Genomic DNA, 18495 nt, shown 5'->3' with positions numbered 1-18495 from the left:
CATGTGTCTGTGAGCTACCTGAACGTCTTCTTTAATGAAGTGCCTGTTCATATCTTTCACCCATTTTTTAACTGGGTTGTCTTATTGTAGTTAAGTTTTTGCAGTATCATGTAGATTTTAGAGATCAGGCACTGATTGGAAATGTCATAGCTAAAAACTTTTTCCCAGTCTGTAGGTAATTTTTTACTCTTGGCGAAGTCTTTGGATGAGCATAGGTGTTTGATTTCTAGGAGCTCCCAGTTATTGAGTTTCTCTTCTGCATTTTTAGTAATGTTTTGTATTCTGTTTATGCCATGTATTAGGGCTCTTAACATTGTCCCTATTTTTTCTTCCAGGAACTTTATCGTTTTAGATTTTATATTTAGGTCTTCGATCCATTTTGAGCTCGTTTTTATGCATGGTGTGAGGTATGGGTCTTGTTTCATTTTTTTATAAATGGATATCCAGTTATGTCAGCATCATTTGTTTAAAAGACTGTCTTTTCCCCATTTAACTTTTTTGGGGCCTTTGTCAAATATCAGCTGCTCATATGTGGATGAATTTATGTCTGTATTCTCAATTTTCTTCCACTGGTCTATGTATCTGTTGTTGTACCAGTGCCACGCTGACTACTGTGACGGTATAATACATTCTAAAATCAGGTAGAGTGAGGCCTCCCACTTTGTTCTTCTTTTTCAGTAATGCTTTATTTATCCAGGGCCTCTTTCCCTTCCATATGAAGCTGGTGATTTGTTTCTCCATCTCATTAAAAAAAGTCGCTGGAATTTGGATCGGAATTGCATTGTATCTTAGATTGCTTTTGGTAGAATAGACATTTCTACAATGTAAGTCTTCCTATCCATGAGCAAGGTATGTTTTTCCACTTATGTAGGTCTCTTTTGGTTTCTTGCAGTAGTGTCTTCCAGTTTTCTTTACATAGTTCTTTTATGTCTCTGGTAAGAGTTATTCCTAAGTATTTTATCTTCTTGGGGACTCCTGTAAATGGTATCGATTTGGTGATTTCCTCTTTGATGTTCTTTTTGTTGGTGTAGAGGAATCCAACTGATTTTTGTATGTTTATCTCAACTATTAGTTTCAGTAGTTTTTTTGAGGATTCTTTAGGGTTTTCTGTGTATAAGATCATGTCATCTGGAAATAGAGATACTTTTACTTCTTCCTTACAATCTCGATGCCCTTTATTTCTTTATCTAGCCTAATTGCGCTGGCTGGGACTTCCAGCACAATGTTGAGTAAGAGTTGTAATAAGGGGCATCCCTGTTTGGTTCCCATTCTCAAGGGGAGTGCTTTCAGACTCTCTCCATGTAGGATGATGTTGGCTGTTGGCTTTGTATAAATGCCGTTTATTATGTTGAGGAATTTTCCTTCTATTCCGATTTTGCTGAGAGTTTTTTCATGAACGGGTGTTGAATTTGTCAAATGCCTTTTCTGCGTCAATTGATAAGATCATGCGGTTCTTGTCTTTTGTTTTATTTATATGGTGAATTACATTGTTTTTCTAATACTGAACCATCCCTGCATACCTAATATGAATCCCACTTGGTCATGGTGAATTATTCTTTTGAAACGTTGAATTCTATTGGCTAGAATTTTGTTGAGGATTTTTGCATCTAGGTTCATGAGGGATATTGGTCTGTCATTTTCTTTTTTTGTGCAGTCGTTACCTGGTTTTGGTATCAGGGTTATGCTGGCTTCGTAGAATGAGTTTGGGAGTATTCCGTCCTTTTTTATGTTCTGAAATACTTTAGTAGTAGTAGTGTTAACTCTTCTCTGAAAGTTTGGTAGAACTCTGCAGTGAAGCTGTCCAGGCCAGGGCTTATTTTTGTTGGGAGTTTTTTGATAACCTTTTCAATCTCTTCTTTTGTTATGGGTTTATTTAGTTGTTCTACCTCTGTTTGTGTTAGTTTAGGCAGGTAGTGTGTTTCTAGGAATTCATCCATTTCTTCTAGGTTTTCAAATTTGTTAGAGTATAATTTTTCATAGTAATCTGATAGGATTCTTTTAATTTCAGTTGGGTCTGTTGTAATATCGCCCATTTCATTTCTTATTCAGGTTCTTTGCTTCCTCTCCTCTTCTTCTTTTGTCATTTTGGCCAGTGGTTTATCAATTTTGTTAATTTTTTCAAAGAACCAGCCTTTGTTCTTGTTAACTGTTTCAATTTTTTTTTCTGTTTTCTATTTCATTTAATTCTGCTCCAATTTTTATTATTCGTTTTCTTCTGGTGCCTGAGGATTTGTTTTGTTGCTCTCATTCTGTTTATTCAAGTTGTAGGGATAATTCTTTGATTTTGGCCTTTTTTTGTGTGTGTGTGTGTGCACGCACGTGCGTGTGCATTTTTTGATATAAAATTGACCTCAGCGCTGCTTTGGCTGTGTCCCAAAGGTTCTGATAGGAAGTGTTTTCATTCTCATTGAATTCTATGAATTTCTTTATTCTATCCTTAACGTCTTCTGTAACCCAGTCTGTTTTGGGGCAGAATATTGTTCAGTTTCCAAGTGTTCGATTTCTTTTCCCTGCTTCTTCTATTATTGCTTTCTACTTTTATGGCCTTTTCGTCAGAGAAGATGCTTTGTAATATTTCAATGTTTCAAATTTTAAGGCTTGCTTTATGACTTAGTATGTGGTCTATTCTAGAGAATGTCCCATGTGCACTAGAAAAGAAAGTAATCTTGGTTGCTGTTGGGTGGACTGTTGTGTATACGTCTATAAGGTCACCTTGCTTGATTGTGGCATTTAGATTTTCCATGTCTTTATTGAGCTTCTTTCTGGATGTTCTGTCCTTCACTGAAAGTGGTGGGTTGAAGTCTCCTACTGTAATTGTGGAGCTGTCTGTCTCGCTTTTCGTTGCTGTTAGAGTTTGTTTTATGTATCTTACAGTCCTGTCATTGGGTGTAGAAATATTTAATATGGTTATATCCTCCTGGTATATTGTGCCTTTAATCATTATATAGTGTCCTTCCTTGTTCTTTGTGGTGGATTTAACTTTAAAGCCTATTTTGTCAGAAATTAGTATTGCCACTCCTGCTCTCTTTTGATTGTTGTTTGCTTGGTATGTATTTTTCCATCCTTTGAGTTTTAGTTTGTGTCTTTAAGTCTAAGGTGTGTCTCTTGTAGGCAGCATATAGACGGATTGTATTTTTTTATCCATTCTGCCACTCTCTGTTTATTTGTACATTTAGTCCATTTACATTCAGTATAATTATGGATAGGTTTGAGTTCAGTGCTGTCATTTTGATGTCTTTTTCTGTGTGTGTTGTTGACAGTTTCTTTTTCCCACTTAATTTTATGTGCTGAGTAGTTTATATATTTTTTCCTCTTACTCGTTTTGTTGATTTTGTTTCTGCTGAGTTTTTTTTTTTTTTTTAATTGTAGTTTGTTTTGATGAGTAGGATGGTTAGTCTCCTTTGTGGTTACCTTAATGTTTACCCCTATTTTTCTAAGTTTAAACCTAACATTTATTTCGTTATATCGCCTTGTCTTCCTCTCCATGTGAAAGATGTATGATTACATTGCTTAGTCCCTCTTTATTACTTTAATGTTGTCTTTTTTACATAATGACATCGCTGTTTGCCTGTTTTGAGCATTTTTTAAATCTTGATTTATTTTCGTGATTTCTCTATCTGGGTTAACTTCTGATTACTCTATCCAGTGTTCTAGTCGTGGTTTGATACCTGATGTTATTGATTTTCTAACCGAAGAAATCCCTTTAGTATTATATTTTTGGTTTGGTTTTTACAAATTCCCTAAACTTGTGTTTATCTGGAAATTTCTTCATTTCACCTTCGTATTTCATAGACAGTTTGGTGGATATGTGATTCTTGGCTGGCAGTTTCTTTTCTTCAATGGTTTATATAAGTCATCCCATTGCCTTCTTGCCTGCCTGGTTTCTGCTGAGTAGTCTGAGCTTATTCTTATTGCCTGTCCTTTGTGGGTGACTTTTCATTTATCCCTAGCTGCTTTTAAAATTCTCTCTTTATCTTTGGTTTTGCAAGTTTGATTATAATATGTCTTGGTGACTTTCTTTTAAAATCTGCCTGATGTGGAGTTTGATGAGCATCTTGGATTGATATCTTCTCATCTTTAACAATACCAGGGAAGTTTTCTGCCAACAAATCTTCAAGAATTCTGCCTGAGTTTTCTGTTGTCCCTTGCTGTTCTGGTATTCCAACCACTCATAGGTTATTCCTCTTGATAGAGTCCCACATGATTCTTAAGCTTTCTTCATTTTTTAAAACTCTTTTATCTGATTTTTCTTCAAATATATTAGTGCCAAGTGCTTTATCTTCAAGGTCCCCAATCCTGCCTTCCAGTTGCCCTGTTCTGCTCCTTTGACTTTCTATTGAATTTCTAATTCTGTAATTTTATTGTTAATCTTCTGAATTTCTGATTACTCTGTTTTGATTCTTGCAGCTTATTAAATTGTTTGTTATGTTCTTAAATGGCCTTTTTAATTTTTCCAGCTGCTTTATCTGTGTGTTCCTTGGCTTTTTTTTTGCATATTGCCTCATCTTCTTCTTCATGTCTTGAACAAATCTGTATATTAATGTTTTGAATTCTGCATCTGCTAATTCCAGGAAGCATCTTTTGAGTCTCTGTTTTGAGAGCTTGTTGAAGCAATCATGGTCTGTTTCTTTATGTGGTTTGATATTGTCTGTTGTCTCAGAGCCATCTATAAGTTATTGTATTAGGTTATTTTGTGTTTGCTTACTGTATACTAGTTTCTTGCCTTGTTTTGTTTTGATATGCCGAAATGGATTGCTTGAGTGAGCTGGCTTGATTATATTCGCCTTTGGAGCTCTGTCATCCTGTCACCAGATGGCTAGAACTGTTATCAGGTATATGAACTTATGAGTCCATTCACTTTTCTTGTGTGGATTCAGCTCATGTGTCCACGTAGCTGGTCATCAGGTGTGTGTTACAGGCTCTGTCCTACAGTCTTAGAGGGGCAGGGATGTTTGATACAGGTACCAGTATCTGGTTGCAGCAGGGGGTCATACTCTTAACAAGGCAGGGGGCTGAGAACTGTCCCCTAAGTGTCTCTGAGGAAAGGGTGTCCCTGTTCCCTAGAGCTTACAGGTGGGTTGGTTCTGCAGATGGACCATGAGCACCCAGTGCCTTTGGTTGTAAGGACTGGGACGTACCAGTTATCCTTGGACCCCTGTTACGGGTGGCTTTGTAACCTGAGTGGAGCCACCAGTCCTTAGCCCCCTGTTGTGGGTAGGTGATGACCCTATTTAGTAGGCAAAACAGTGTCAAATATCCAACACCCACCTTTACACCACACAGCTTAAACAGTTGCAGTCTGCCAGCAAGGGCCTATTCTCCTGAAATAGGCCCACACAGGTCCATATAGGGGGGAAAGGTATTCAAAATTGATGGGCCGTTTATGCCTGGACAGGAGCCGCTTTTGTCCTGAGCTCCCCAGGTTAGTGGAGCTCACAAATTATCTTTTCCCACAATTGTGAATTTATTTCTTCTGCAGTGCCTTCTCTAAGGCTGGGAGCATGGCTCAGGGCCCTCAAATGGGCCTATCTCAGTCCCAGAGAAATCAACAGCCCCTGAAGCCGGCGTGGGGGCTGGGGGCATGATAAAATATATGCAACTACTTAGGTTTTGCCGACAGTGTCGTTCTTCTCTGGTTCCGGAGGTGTGAGTAGGCTGTGCAGCTGGGTGCTTCTCCCTGAAGAAACTGCATCCGAACATACTGCCAGCCCGTCACAGCCACTCCCAGGGATGGCACCTGAGGGATCCCAGTGATTCAGGTCCGGCACCTCCTCTTTGCTTCTGAACTTTCTCTCCCCATGCTGCTCAGTCCATCTTCTAACTTTGCCTTTGATGTTCAGGACTCCTAGCTTGTCACAAGTATAATCATTTCAGTTGATTTTTTTGGGCCTGTGTTATAAGAGGGATCGCTGGAAACATCTGGCTATTCCGCCATCTTGGCCCCACCTCCCTCCCTCTGATGCTTTTGAGGAAGAAATTATATTTTATTTTCCTGTATGTCTTTCAATAGAGTTTCCTTTTTCTTCACTTCAGTCCAGCAGTTTTCTCATTAGCGTGATTGCTTAGTATGTTGGTATATGTCTTGAAGGAAAAAAATAATAAAACTCTTAAAATTGGATTATTCCAAATGGAAACAATGAGAATTCCCAGTTGCTTGGCAACCAAAGGCAGCCGAAATGACCTAGTTTATTCTTAGATAGCCTCTATTTCTCCCAGTACCCTTCCTATTTTGTTACTTTTGTGCAATTTTTATGCATTGTTGTTTGATAAAATAATTTTTTTTCGAAGTCCTACACAAAACTGAAGTCAGAATTGAAGGTACCAGTTTACATGTATAAAAGGTACCAGATGTGTTTTTATTCTGACAGCCCTAGAGAGTAGTAATTTGTTTCATTCTCTTACTCGGGGGATAGTACACATCCCAAAACATTCGCATTACTTCTTTTTCAGCTTATGGATATACTTGCCAGAGGGTCGGGTAAATATCAAGTATTTTTGTCTTCTTGATTTAAACTAAAATTATAGGTACAAAGTTTAGATTATATCCTGAGGTACAACGTTTGCATACTGGTTGTTAATCAAAAACCAAACCCAGTGCCGTCGAGTTAATTCTGACCCTACAGGACAGAGTAGAACTGCCCCATAGAGTTTCCAAGGAGCACCTAGCAGATTCGAACTGCCGACCCTTTGGTTAGCAGCTGTAGCACTTAACCACTACGCCACCGGGGTTTCCTGGTTGTTAATGGGAGTCATTATTTTGTAGACTGTTTCCCATGACCTTGTGGTAGAAGTGTATAAATCTATGAAGAGATGACCATGGAAGAATTTTCCTTTTAAAACTCATCAAACTGAACACTTAAGATCTTTCCTTTTTACTATATGTTAACTTCCATTTTGATTTTAGAAATGTCTTCACATTGTCCATGCATATTTAAATTTTAGATGAATATAATCTCTTTCCCCCACTCGAGTAAAATCTTCATTAGTTTTCTGACCATGTTACTGCTATTTTCTCTATGAATAGCTAACATAACCCATTGTAGAGAGTGTGTTCCGCATTTAAAAATTGTCTCTCATAATAGAAAGTTGCTGCCTCATAATTTTTAGCATCAGATTTACGTTCATATCAAGAAGAAATTTCTCATTTTTTTATTGTAAGTGTTTTTGCCTAGTTAAAAATTGAAATGGTAGTTACTTTTAATATTATCTTTTTTCTTCAGGTGTGATCTTCTCAGATTCTTACTAAGTCAGAAGCATTTCTTGTATGCTACACAGACAGTTTTGTACTCAATACTCTCTAAAGTACCAATGCAGAGTAGATTGAAAACTCTAGAATGATTAGGATAATGTATACCACAGATTCTCAGATTTCTCCACTACATTATCTCTTATCCCAAAGAGGAAGGGGTGGGTGAATAGAACAGTAATAATAACAACAAGAATAATAATACTAGCAGCAGCAGGAACTTACAAAGAATTATTTAATAAAAAGTGTTAATATAATGATTGACAGGATAATGAAGTAAAAGAGGTCAGTGAGATTAAACTTACTTTTCGTTGTGCATGCTTAGTTTTGATAAGATTTAATCATTTTTAACCAAAGAAGAATAGGAACAATTATTATACTTAGACACTCACCATGATGATGTCTTTTCCTAGACATCCTAGAGCTGTGATGCCCATTATGGTAGCCGCTAGCGACCATATTTTCACAAATCAACGCACCTACACATATAACGCGCATAGTGAACTTAGGAAAGATGCACGAGGGGGTTGAGTGGTTGGGAAGAAATGTATAACGTGCAGGTTATTTGTGTAAAAATATGGTACATGTGGTCCCTGGGTGTTTGCTATTTAAATTTGTTAGCTGAAACAAAAAATTCAGTTCCTCAGTTGCGCTAACCACATTTCAGGTGCTCAGCAGATAGCTAATGGCTATCACAATAGACAGTGTAGATATGAAACATTCCCAATTTTCTATTCCTCTAGTCTTTTATTGGACTGCACTGTTTTATTCTTCCATTTCTCTATTTTCTGAATTGTAGAATACAGTTATAATAACTGTTTTAATGCCTTTGCTTATTCTAACCTCTCAGTCAAGTCTGGATCTTTTTCTATTGATCGAGTTCTCCCTCCCCTCCATTTATAGGCTGGAGGTAGAAGTCTGAATCGTTTTCAAACTTGGGAAAGCAATAGAACCCTTTTTGTCAAAGAAAATCATACTGGGGAACCCAGTATAAAATAGATGAGAGTAACGTTGCCAGGTTTGAAGCAGAATTGGGAGACAGAATCCTCCACTCTTGGCTTTCGTGAGAGCATAGCTTTGAAAACCAATGAAATAAAATACTCAAAAATTATTCACATATCCTCAAAGATGGTGATAATTTGGGAAACTGAAATTTTGGCAGTTTGTATATTAGCTGATATATGAAAGTCTTCATATGGCATAAAAATGCTGTTAAAAGGGTTTTCTGTATAAAACCAAAAAACACCAAACCCAGTGCTGTCGAGTCGATTTTTTCTGTACATAAGTACAAAAATAGAAGTTATTCATATGTTAAACATACAGAAAGTAGTAGACTGCCAGATTTTAGAAAGATACTTATTTGAATGTTATTTATCATAGCAAACTGTTGAAACTATTCAAGTATCTTACATCAGAGACATTGTATAATAAATAAAATAGTAGTCACTAAAAATTAGTCATTAAAAACAAAAACACAAGAAATGTTTATAATTCAAAACAACATATATAATAGTATGATTTTTTAAATTGAATATAATACATAAAAATGAAAGTAGCTACATTAAAGTAGTGGGATTTTTCATTGTTGCACATTTTACCATTTATTGCCATTCTTTTATTTTTTTATTGTGCTTTAAATGAAAGTTTACAAATCAAGTCAGTCTCTCATACAAAATTTTATATATACCTTGCTATATACTCCTAGTTGCTGTCGCCCCAATGAGACAGCACACTCCTCTCCACCCTGTATTGCCATGTCTATTCAACCAGCTTCTGCCCCCCTCTGCCTTCTCATCTCCCCTCCAGACAGGAGCTGCCCACGTAGTCTCATGTATCTACTTGAACCAAGAAGTTCACTCCTCACCAGTATCATTTTCTATCCTGTAGTCCAGTCCAATCTCTGTCTAAAGAGCTGGCTTTGGGAATGGTTCCTGTCTTGGGCTAACAGAGGACCTGGGGACCATGACCTCCGAGGTTCTTCTAGTCTCAGTCAGACCATTAAGTCTGGTCTTTTTATGAGAATTTGAGGTCTGCATCCCACTGCTCTCCTGCTCCCTCAGGGATTCTCTGTTGTGTTCCCTGTCAGGACAGTCATCGGTTGTAGCTGGGCACCATCTAGTTCTTCTGGTCTCAGGCTGATGTAGTCTCTGATTTATGTGGCCCTTTCTGTCTCTTGAGCTCATAATTACTTTGTATCTTTGGTGTTCTTCATTCTCCTTTGCTCCAGGTGTGTTGAGACCAGTTGACGCATCTTAGAGGGCCACTTGCTAGCGTTTAAGATCCCAGACACCACTCTCCAAAGTGTGATGCAGAATGTTTTCTTAATAGATTTTATTATGTCAATTGACCTAGATATCCCTTGAAACCATGGTCCCCAAACCCCCACCCTTTCTATGCTGGCTTTCAAAGTGTTTGGTTTATTCAGGAAGCTCCTTTGCTTTTGGTTTGGTCCACTTGTGCTGACCTGTCCTGTATTGTGTGCTGTCTTTCCCTTCACCTAAAGTAGTTGTCTACTATCTAATTAGTGAATAACCCCTCCCTTCCTCCCTCCCAGCTCTTGTAACTATCAAAGAATATTTTCTTCTCTGTTAAAGCTATTTCTTGAGTTCTTATAATAGTAGTCTCATACAGCATTTGACCCTTTGCAGCTGACTAATTTTACTCAGCATGATGCCTTCCAGATTTCCTCCATGTTATGAAATGTTTCATGGATTCATCATTGTTCTTTATCAATGCATAGTATTCCATTGTGTGAATATACCATAATTTATTTATCCATTCCATCTGTTGATGGGCACCTTGGTTGCTTCCATCTTTTTGCTGTTGTAAACAGTGCTACAGTAAACATGGGTATGCATATATCTTTTCGTGTGAAGGCTCTTGTTTCTCTAGGATATGTTCCAAGAAATATCACCATTCTTAAGAATGATCAGTAAGAAAGAAAAGATTGAAGAAAACATGCACTTAATTTCAATAATTCTTAACAGTGTCTTTTTTCCTTCCTTTCAATGACTTCATTTTTTAAATAATTGTAAGTTTTGAGACAGTCTTAAATTTGAGGAAAACTTTTAGGTACAGTACAAAAAACTTTTGATTTCTTGAACCGTTTGGGAGAAAGTTGCCAACCTGGTGTCTTTTCATCCTCGAGTACTTTTAGTGTGCATTTTCTACAAACAACAACATTCTCCTACATAACCAAAATACAGCTGTCAAAATCATTGATATATTACTTCCCTGTAATCCTCAGACCCCATTTAAGTTTGCCAATTGTCTCAATAATATTTGTTGTAACAAAATGATCCAGTTCACAAACGCATGTTCCGTTTAGTTGTCATGTCTTTTTTGCCTCCTTTGGTCTGGAGCAATTCCTTGAGTTTTCCTTGACTTTCATGACCTTGACATTTTTAAAAATTACAGGTGATTTATTTTCTAGGTATCCCCCAATTTGGGTTTGTCTGATGTTTCCTCGTGTTTAGATTCAGGATAACTTTGACAGGAACATCTCAGAAGTAATGTTACCTTCTTCTCATTGCATCCTATCAGGTGGTGCATAATTTCAATTTGTTGCATTACTAATGACGTGTTATTTGATCACTCCAGCTTCTGCACTGCAAAGTTATTAATTACAAAGGGAAAGAGGGTAGTATTATGTGGTAAGGTGCCTTGAGACAATATAAATATACTGTTTCTGTTCAACTTTCTATTACATCAGTATGGAGTCAAGATTTCCAATTTTGATGGGTTATTATTTGTTACAGTCATTATTTATTTTGTTGCTCAAATTATTCCAGACTTGGCTAGTAGGAGCCCCTTCTAACAGGCTGCTATGTCTTTCTGTCATGTCCCTATCATTCTTTGAGTACTCCCTATCATTTTGGGGGAAAAAAAAAGTTTCACACTCAACTTGTGCTCCCTGCCCAAGCTCTGGAACCAAATGTTTTTCCGAAGAACCCTTGTTTTTTAAGTGGAAAATAATAATTAGAAGCTTGTCCACCCACTCCAGTTTGGTCTTTTAACACCCTATGCCATTCTTTGAATGACCTCCTCACCCACTCAAGCTTCTGGCTCTCCGTCCCACCTCACCCCCATCCCATAGGCCTCCTTTTCACCCTGCTTTCACCGTGTTCCCCACACCAGGCCACCTATACCATGTGGACCACCCTGACTTTTCTTGGGCTCTGATGCACCTGGCCAGGCCACCCTCCTTCTGGATGCCATTCTCACCTTGCTAGTGCTTTTCAGGCACTGATATCTAGCACTGGGTCACCCCACACATCGGTCACTTCCTACCTTATTCGGGCTCAGATTCCCCTTGCCAGACAGCCCTACCATTTGGATGTTCTCCTCACCCTGTCAGGCTCTGGTGCACTATGCCAGGATGCCTTCCCATGTGGCTGGCTCTCCTTACCCCACCCCGAGCTACCACAGCTCCTCTCCTGGCCCATGTGTATGACTGTCTTATGCTACCCAAAGGCTTTAGAACTGAATTGTTCAGGAAGAGAAGGAAGAAGAGAAACATGAATGATTTTGAAATGGTCTTTCATATTCTTTGGCATTTTTTTCATTGTCTTTTAAAAATTAAGAATTATCCTTTTCTCTAGCAAAGAAAGTCATATCCAATATTCTTTTTGCTTTTTTTTCCCCTATTCAAGTAAACTTAAGCAGCTTTCTTAAATATTGTGTCATTGCGATAATAAGACAGGTCATTTGACTCTTGACTGATTATAAATTTAGGATCTGTGTGTTCAGAGAAAGTAGAATCTTTTTACTTAATTATATTACTATTTATTGTTTTATATCAGCTGATTTTTAGGACTCATATAATGCCTATATGTGATCAAAGATTCTCATTTTGTATTGTTTTATAGAGAGCCCAAGCTGCATTGCAGGCCATCAGCGCTGCTCAGCCAGGAAGCCTGGCCCTTTCTGGAGCTCCTACCAATGAAGGCACAGTCTTACCTGGGCAAAGCCCTGTGCTCCGAATAATTATTGAAAACCTCTTTTACCCTGTTACTCTGGAAGTTCTTCATCAGGTAAGGAAGAACACTCTCATGAAAGCAAAGTCAGAGGTAACCTCTATAACTTTTTGTATTTTGTATCTAAATTTTCTAGGTTGTTTTTGGTTTATGTATTTGTTTAATAAAAGAGTTTTCACCATTCTGTTTTATACAAGAAATGATATCAAGTAGAGAGAATTCTTTGACATTCTCCTTTTCTTAACATGATTAACGGTGTGTGAGAATTTGATTTTTTAATAGCTAAGTAAGGAAATGAACACAGCAGAGGATGCTAGGAAAATACCTGGTAGTTGTTGTTCCTGAGGGAAAAAATCACTATAGAGGACAACTAATTTACTTCTATTGCCCCATTCTTACATTTCAGTAAGGCATTATCTGTTTTATTTTATTTTTTTGTTTTTTGTTTTTTTTTGTTGTTTTTTTGTTTTTTTTTTTAATAACTTTTATTAAGCTTCAAGTGAACGTTTACAAATCCAATCAGTCTGTCACATATAAGTTTACATACATCTCACTCCCTACTCCCACTTGCTCTCCCCCTCTTGAGTCAGCCCTTTCAGTCTCTCCTTTCTTGACAATTTTGCCTGCTTCCCTCTCTCTCTATCCTCCCATCCCTCTTCCAGACAAGAGTTGCCAACACAATCTCAAGTGTCCACCTGATATAATTAGCTCACTCTTCATCAGCATCTCTCTCCCACCCGCTAACCAGTCCCTTTCATTTCTGATGAGTTGTCTTCGGGGATGGTTCCTGTCCTGTGCCAACAGAAGGTCTGGGGAGCATGGCCGCCGGGATTCCTCCAGTCTCGGTCAGACCATTAAGTTTGGTCTTTTTATGAGAATTTGGGGTCTGTATCCCACTGATCTCCTGCTCTCTCAGGGGTCCTCTGCTGTGCTCCCTGTCAGGGCAGTCATCGATTGTGGCCGGGCACCAACTAGTTCTTCTGGTCTCAGGATGATGTAGGTCTCTGGTTCATGTGGCCCTTTCTGTCTCTTGGGCTCTTAGTTGTCGTGTGGCCTTGGTGTTCTTCCTTTTCCTTTGCTCCAGGTGGGTTGAGACCAATTGCTGCATCTTAGAGGGCCGCTTGTTAGCATTTAAGACCCCAGATGCCACATTTCAAAGTGGGATGCAGAATGATTTCATAATAGAATTATTTTGCCAGTTGACTTAGAAGTCCCCGCAAACCATGTTCCCCAGACCCCCGCACTTGCTCCGCTGACCTTTGAAGCATTCATTTTATCCCGGAAACTTCTTTGCTTTTGGTCCAGTCCAATTGAGCTGACCTTCCATGTATTGAGTGTTGTCTTTCCCTTCACCTAAAGCAGTTCTTATCTACTGATTAATCAATAAAAAACCCTCTGCCACCCTCCCTCCCTCCCCCCCTCGTAACCACAAAAGTATGTGTTCTTCTCAGGTTTACTGTTTCTCAAGATCTTATAATAGTGGTCTTATACAATATTTGTCCTTTTGCCTCTGACTCATTTCGCTCAGCATAATGCCTTCCAGGTTCCTCCATGTTATGAAATGTTTCAGAGATTCGTCACTGTTCTTTATCGATGCGTAGTATTCCATTGTGTGAATATACCATAATTTATTTACCCATTCATCTGTTGATGGACACCTTGGTTGCTTCCAACTTTTTGCTATTGTAAACAGAGCTGCAATAAACATGGGTGTGCATATATCTGTTTGTATGAAGGCTCTTGTATCTCTAGGGTATATTCCTAGGAGTGGGATTTCTGGTTCGTATGGTAGTTCTATTTCTAACTGTTTAAGATAACGCCAGATAGATTTCCAAAGTGGTTGTACCATTTTACATTCCCACCAGCAGTGTATGAGAGTTCCAATCTCTCCGCAGCCTCTCCAACATTTATTATTTTGTGTTTTTTGAATTAATGCCAGTCTAGTTGGTGTCAGATGGAATCTCATCGTAGTTTTAATTTGCATTTCTCTAATGGCTAATGATCGGGAGCATTTTCTCATGTATCTGTTGGCTGCCTGAATATCTTCTTTAGTGAAATGTGTGTTCATATCCTTTGCCCACTTCTTGATTGGGTTGTTTGTCTTTTTGTGGTTGCGTTTTGACAATCATGTAGATTTTAGAGATCAGGCGCTGGTCGGAGATGTCATAGCTGAAAATTCTTTCCCAATCTGTAGGTGGTCTTTTTACTCTTTTGGAGAAGTCTTTAGATGAGCATAGGTGTTTGATTTTTAGGAGCTCCCAGTTATCTGGTTTCTCTTCATCATTTTTGGTAATGTTTTGTATTCTGTTTATACCTTGTATTAGGGCTCCTAGGGTTGTCCCAATTTTTTCTTCCATGATCTTTATCGTTTTAGTCTTTATGTTTAGGTCTTTGATCCACTTGGAGTTAGTTTTTGTGCATGGTGTGAGCTATGGGTCCTGTTTCATTTTTTTGCAAATGGATATCCAGTTATGCCAGCACCATTTGTTAAAAAGGCTTTCTTTTCCCCAATTAATTGACACTGGTCCTTTGTCAAATATCAGCTGCTCATACGTGGATGGATCTATGTCTGGGTTCTCAATTCTGTTCCGTTGGTCTATGTGTCTGTTGTTGTACCAATACCAGGCTGTTTTGACTACTGTGGCTGTATAATAGGTTCTGAAGTCGGGTAAGGTGAGGCCTCCCACTTTCTTCTTCTTTTTCAGTAGTGCTTTGCTTATCCGGGGCTTCTTTCCCTTCCGTATGAAATTGGTGATTTGTTTCTCTATCCCCTTAGAATATGACATTGGAATTTGGATCGGAAGTGCATTAAATGTATAGATGGCTTTTGGTAGAATAGACATTTTTACTATGTTAAGTCTTCCTATCCATGAGCAGGGTATGTTTTTCCACTTAAGCATGTCCTTTTGAATTTCTTGTAGTAGAGCTTTGTAGTTTTCTTTGTATAGGTCTTTTACATCTTTGGTAAGATTTATTCCTAAATATCTTATCTTCTTGGGGGCTACTGTGAATGGTATTGATTTGGTTATTTCCTCTTCGGTGTTCTTTTTGTTGATGTAGAGGAATCCAAGTGATTTTTGTATGTTTATTTTATAACCTGAGACTCTTCCAAACTCTTCTATTAGTTTCAGTAGTTTTCTGGAGGATTCCTTAGGGTTTTCTGTGTATATAATCATGTCATCTGCAAATAGTGATAACTTTACTTCTTCCTTGCCAATCTGGATACCTTTTATTTCTTTGTCCAGCCTAATTGCCCTGGCTAAGACTTCCAACACGATGTTGAATAAGAGCGGTGATAAAGGGCATCCTTGTCTGGTTCCCGTTCTCAAGGGAAATGCTTTCAGGTTCTCTCCATTTAGAGTGATATTGGCTGTTGGCTTTGCATAGATGCCCTTTATTATGTTGAGGAATTTTCCTTCAATTCCTATTTTGGTAAGAGTTTTTATCATGAATGGGTGTTGGACTTTGTCAAATGCCTTTTCTGCATCAATTGATAAGATCATGTGGTTTTTGTCTTTTGTTTTATTTATGTGATGGATTACATTAATGGTTTTTCTGATATTAAACCAGCCTTGCATACCTGGTATAAATCCCACTTGATCAGGGTGAATTATTTTTTTGATGTGTTGTTGGATTCTATTGGCTAGAATTTTGTTGAGGATTTTTGCATCAATGTTCATGAGGGATATAGGTCTATAATTTTCTTTTTTTGTAATGTCTTTACCTGGTTTTGGTATCAGGGAGATGGTGGCTTCATAGAATGAGTTGGGTAGTATTCCGTCATTTTCTATGCTTTGAAATACCTTTAGTGTTAGTGGTGTTAACTCTTCTCTGAAAGTTTGGTAGAACTCTGCAGTGAAGCCGTCCGGGCCAGGGCTTTTTTTTGTTGGGAGTTTTTTGATTACCGTTTCAATCTCTTTTTTTGTTATGGGTCTATTTAGTTGTTCTACTTCTGAATGTGTTAGTTTAGGTGGGTAGTGTTTTTCCAGGAATTCATCCATTTCTTCTAGGTTTTCAAATTTGTTAGAGTACAATTTTTCATAATAATCTGAAATGATTCTTTTAATTTCATTTGGTTCTGTTGTGATGTGGTCCTTCTCATTTCTTATTCGGGTTATTTGTTTCCTTTCCTGTATTTCTTTAGTCAGTCTAGCCAATGGTTTATCAATGTTGTTAATTTTTTCGAAGAACCAGCTTTTGGCTTTGTTAATTCTTTCGATTGTTTTTCTGTTCTCTAATTCATTTAGTTCAGCTCTAATTTTTATTATTTGTTTTCTTCTGGTGCCTGATGGATTCTTTTGTTGCTCAGTTTCTATTTGTTCAAGTTGTAGGGACAGTTCTCTGATTTTGGCTCTTTCTTCTTTTTGTATGTGTGCATTTATTGATATAAATTGGCCTCTGAGCACTGCTTTTGCTGTGTCCCAGAGGTTTTGATAGGAAGTATTTTCATTCTCGTTGCTTTCTATGAATTTCCTTATTCCCTCCTTGATGTCTTCTTTAACCCAGTCTTTTTTCAGGAGGGTATTGTTCATTTTCCAAGTATTTGATTTCTTTTCCCTAGTTTTTCTGTTATTGATCTCTAGTTTTATTGCCTTGTGGTCTGAGAAGATGCTTTGTAATATTTCGATGTTTTGGACTCTGCAAAGGTTTGTTTTATGACCTAATATGTGGTCTATTCTAGAGAATGTTCCATGTGCGCTAGAAAAAAAAGTATATTTTGCAGCAGTTGGGTGGAGAGTTCTGTATAAGTCAATGAGGTCAAGTTGGTTGATTGTTGTGATTAGATCTTCCGTGTCTCTGTTGAGCTTCTTACTGGATGTCCTGTCCTTCTCCGAAAGTGGTGTGTTGAAGTCTCCTACTATAATTGTGGAGGTATCTATCTCACTTTTCAGTTCTGTTAAAATTTGATTTATGTATCTTGCAGCCCTGTCACTGGGTGCATAAATATTTAATATGGTTATGTCTTCCTGATCAATTGTCCCTTTTATCATTATATAGTGTCCTTCTTTATCCTTTGTGGTGGATTTAAGTCAAGTCTATTTTGTCAGAAATTAATATTGCTACTCCTCTTCTTTTTTGCTTATTGTTTGCTTGATATACTTTTTTCCATCCTTTGAGTTTTAGTTTATTTGTGTCTCTAAGTCTAAGGTGTGTCTCTTGTAGGCAGCATATAGATGGATCGTGTTTCTTTATCCAGTCTGTGACTCTCTGTCTCTTTATTGGTGCATTTAGTCCATTTACATTCAGGGTAATTATAGATAAATAAGTTTTTAGTGCTGTCATTTTGATGCCTTTTTATGTGTGTTGTTGACAATTTCATTTTTCCACATACTTTTTTGTGCTGAGGCGTTTTTCTTAGTAAATTGTGAGATCCTCATTTTCATAGTGCTTGACTTTATGTTAGTTGAGTCGTTACGTTTTTCTTGGTTTTTATCTTGAGTTATAGAGTTGTTATACCTTTTTGTGGTTACCTTATTATTTACCCCTATTTTTCTAAGTAAAAACCTAACTTGTATTGTTCTATATCGCCTTGTATCACTCTCCATATGGCAGTTCAATGCCTCCTGTATTTAGTCCCTCTTTTTGATTATTGTGATCTTTTACCTATTGACTTCCATGATTCCCTGTTATGTGTATTTTTTTTTTTTTAATTAATCTTAATTTGTTTTTGTGATTTCCCTATTTGAGTTGATATCAGGACGTTCTGTTTTGTGACCCTGTGTTGTGCTGATATCTGATATTATTGGTTCTCTGACCAAACAATATCCTTTAGTATTTCTTGTAGCTTTGGTTTGGTTTTTGCAAATTCTCTAAACTTGTGTTTGTCTGTAAATATCTTAATTTTGGCTTCATACTTAAGAGAGAGTTTTGCTGGATATATGATCCTTGGCTGGCAGTCGTTCTCCTTCAGTGTTTTGTATATGTCGTCCCATTCCCTTCTTGCCTGCATGGTTTCTGCTGAGTAGTCAGAACATATTCTTATTGATTCTCCCTTGAAGGAAACCTTTCTTTTCTCCCTGGCTGCTTTTAAAATTTTCTGTTTATCTTTGGTTTTGGTGAGTTTGATGATAATATGTCTTGGTGTTTTTCTTTTTGGCTCAATCTTAAATGGGGTTCGATGAGCATCTTGGATAGATATCCTTTCGTCTTTCATGATGTCAGGGAAGTTTTGTGTCAGGAGTTCTTCAACTATTTTCTCTGTGTTTTCTGTCCCCCCTCCCTGTTCTGGGACTCCAATCACCCGCAGGTTATCCTTCTTGATAGAGTCCCACA

General features: G+C 37.7%; 1 protein-coding gene across 4 annotated transcripts in view; it reads left to right on the top strand.

The window, feature by feature from the left end:
• The window catches only part of PTBP3 (polypyrimidine tract binding protein 3), a 108085-nt gene that overhangs the window by 49484 nt on the left and 40106 nt on the right, over positions 1–18495 (top strand). For all 4 annotated transcript variants that reach the window (XM_049895627.1, XM_049895628.1, XM_049895626.1 and 1 more), the window contains one exon: positions 12115–12279. In XM_049895627.1, the coding sequence (XP_049751584.1) occupies positions 12115–12279 (165 nt within the window). The remainder of the gene's footprint in view (positions 1–12114; positions 12280–18495) is intronic.

This window comes from Elephas maximus, chromosome 9, assembly GCF_024166365.1.
Source record: "Elephas maximus indicus isolate mEleMax1 chromosome 9, mEleMax1 primary haplotype, whole genome shotgun sequence".
NCBI lineage: Eukaryota > Metazoa > Chordata > Mammalia > Proboscidea > Elephantidae > Elephas > Elephas maximus.
This window is presented reverse-complemented; position numbering and strand designations above follow the sequence as displayed.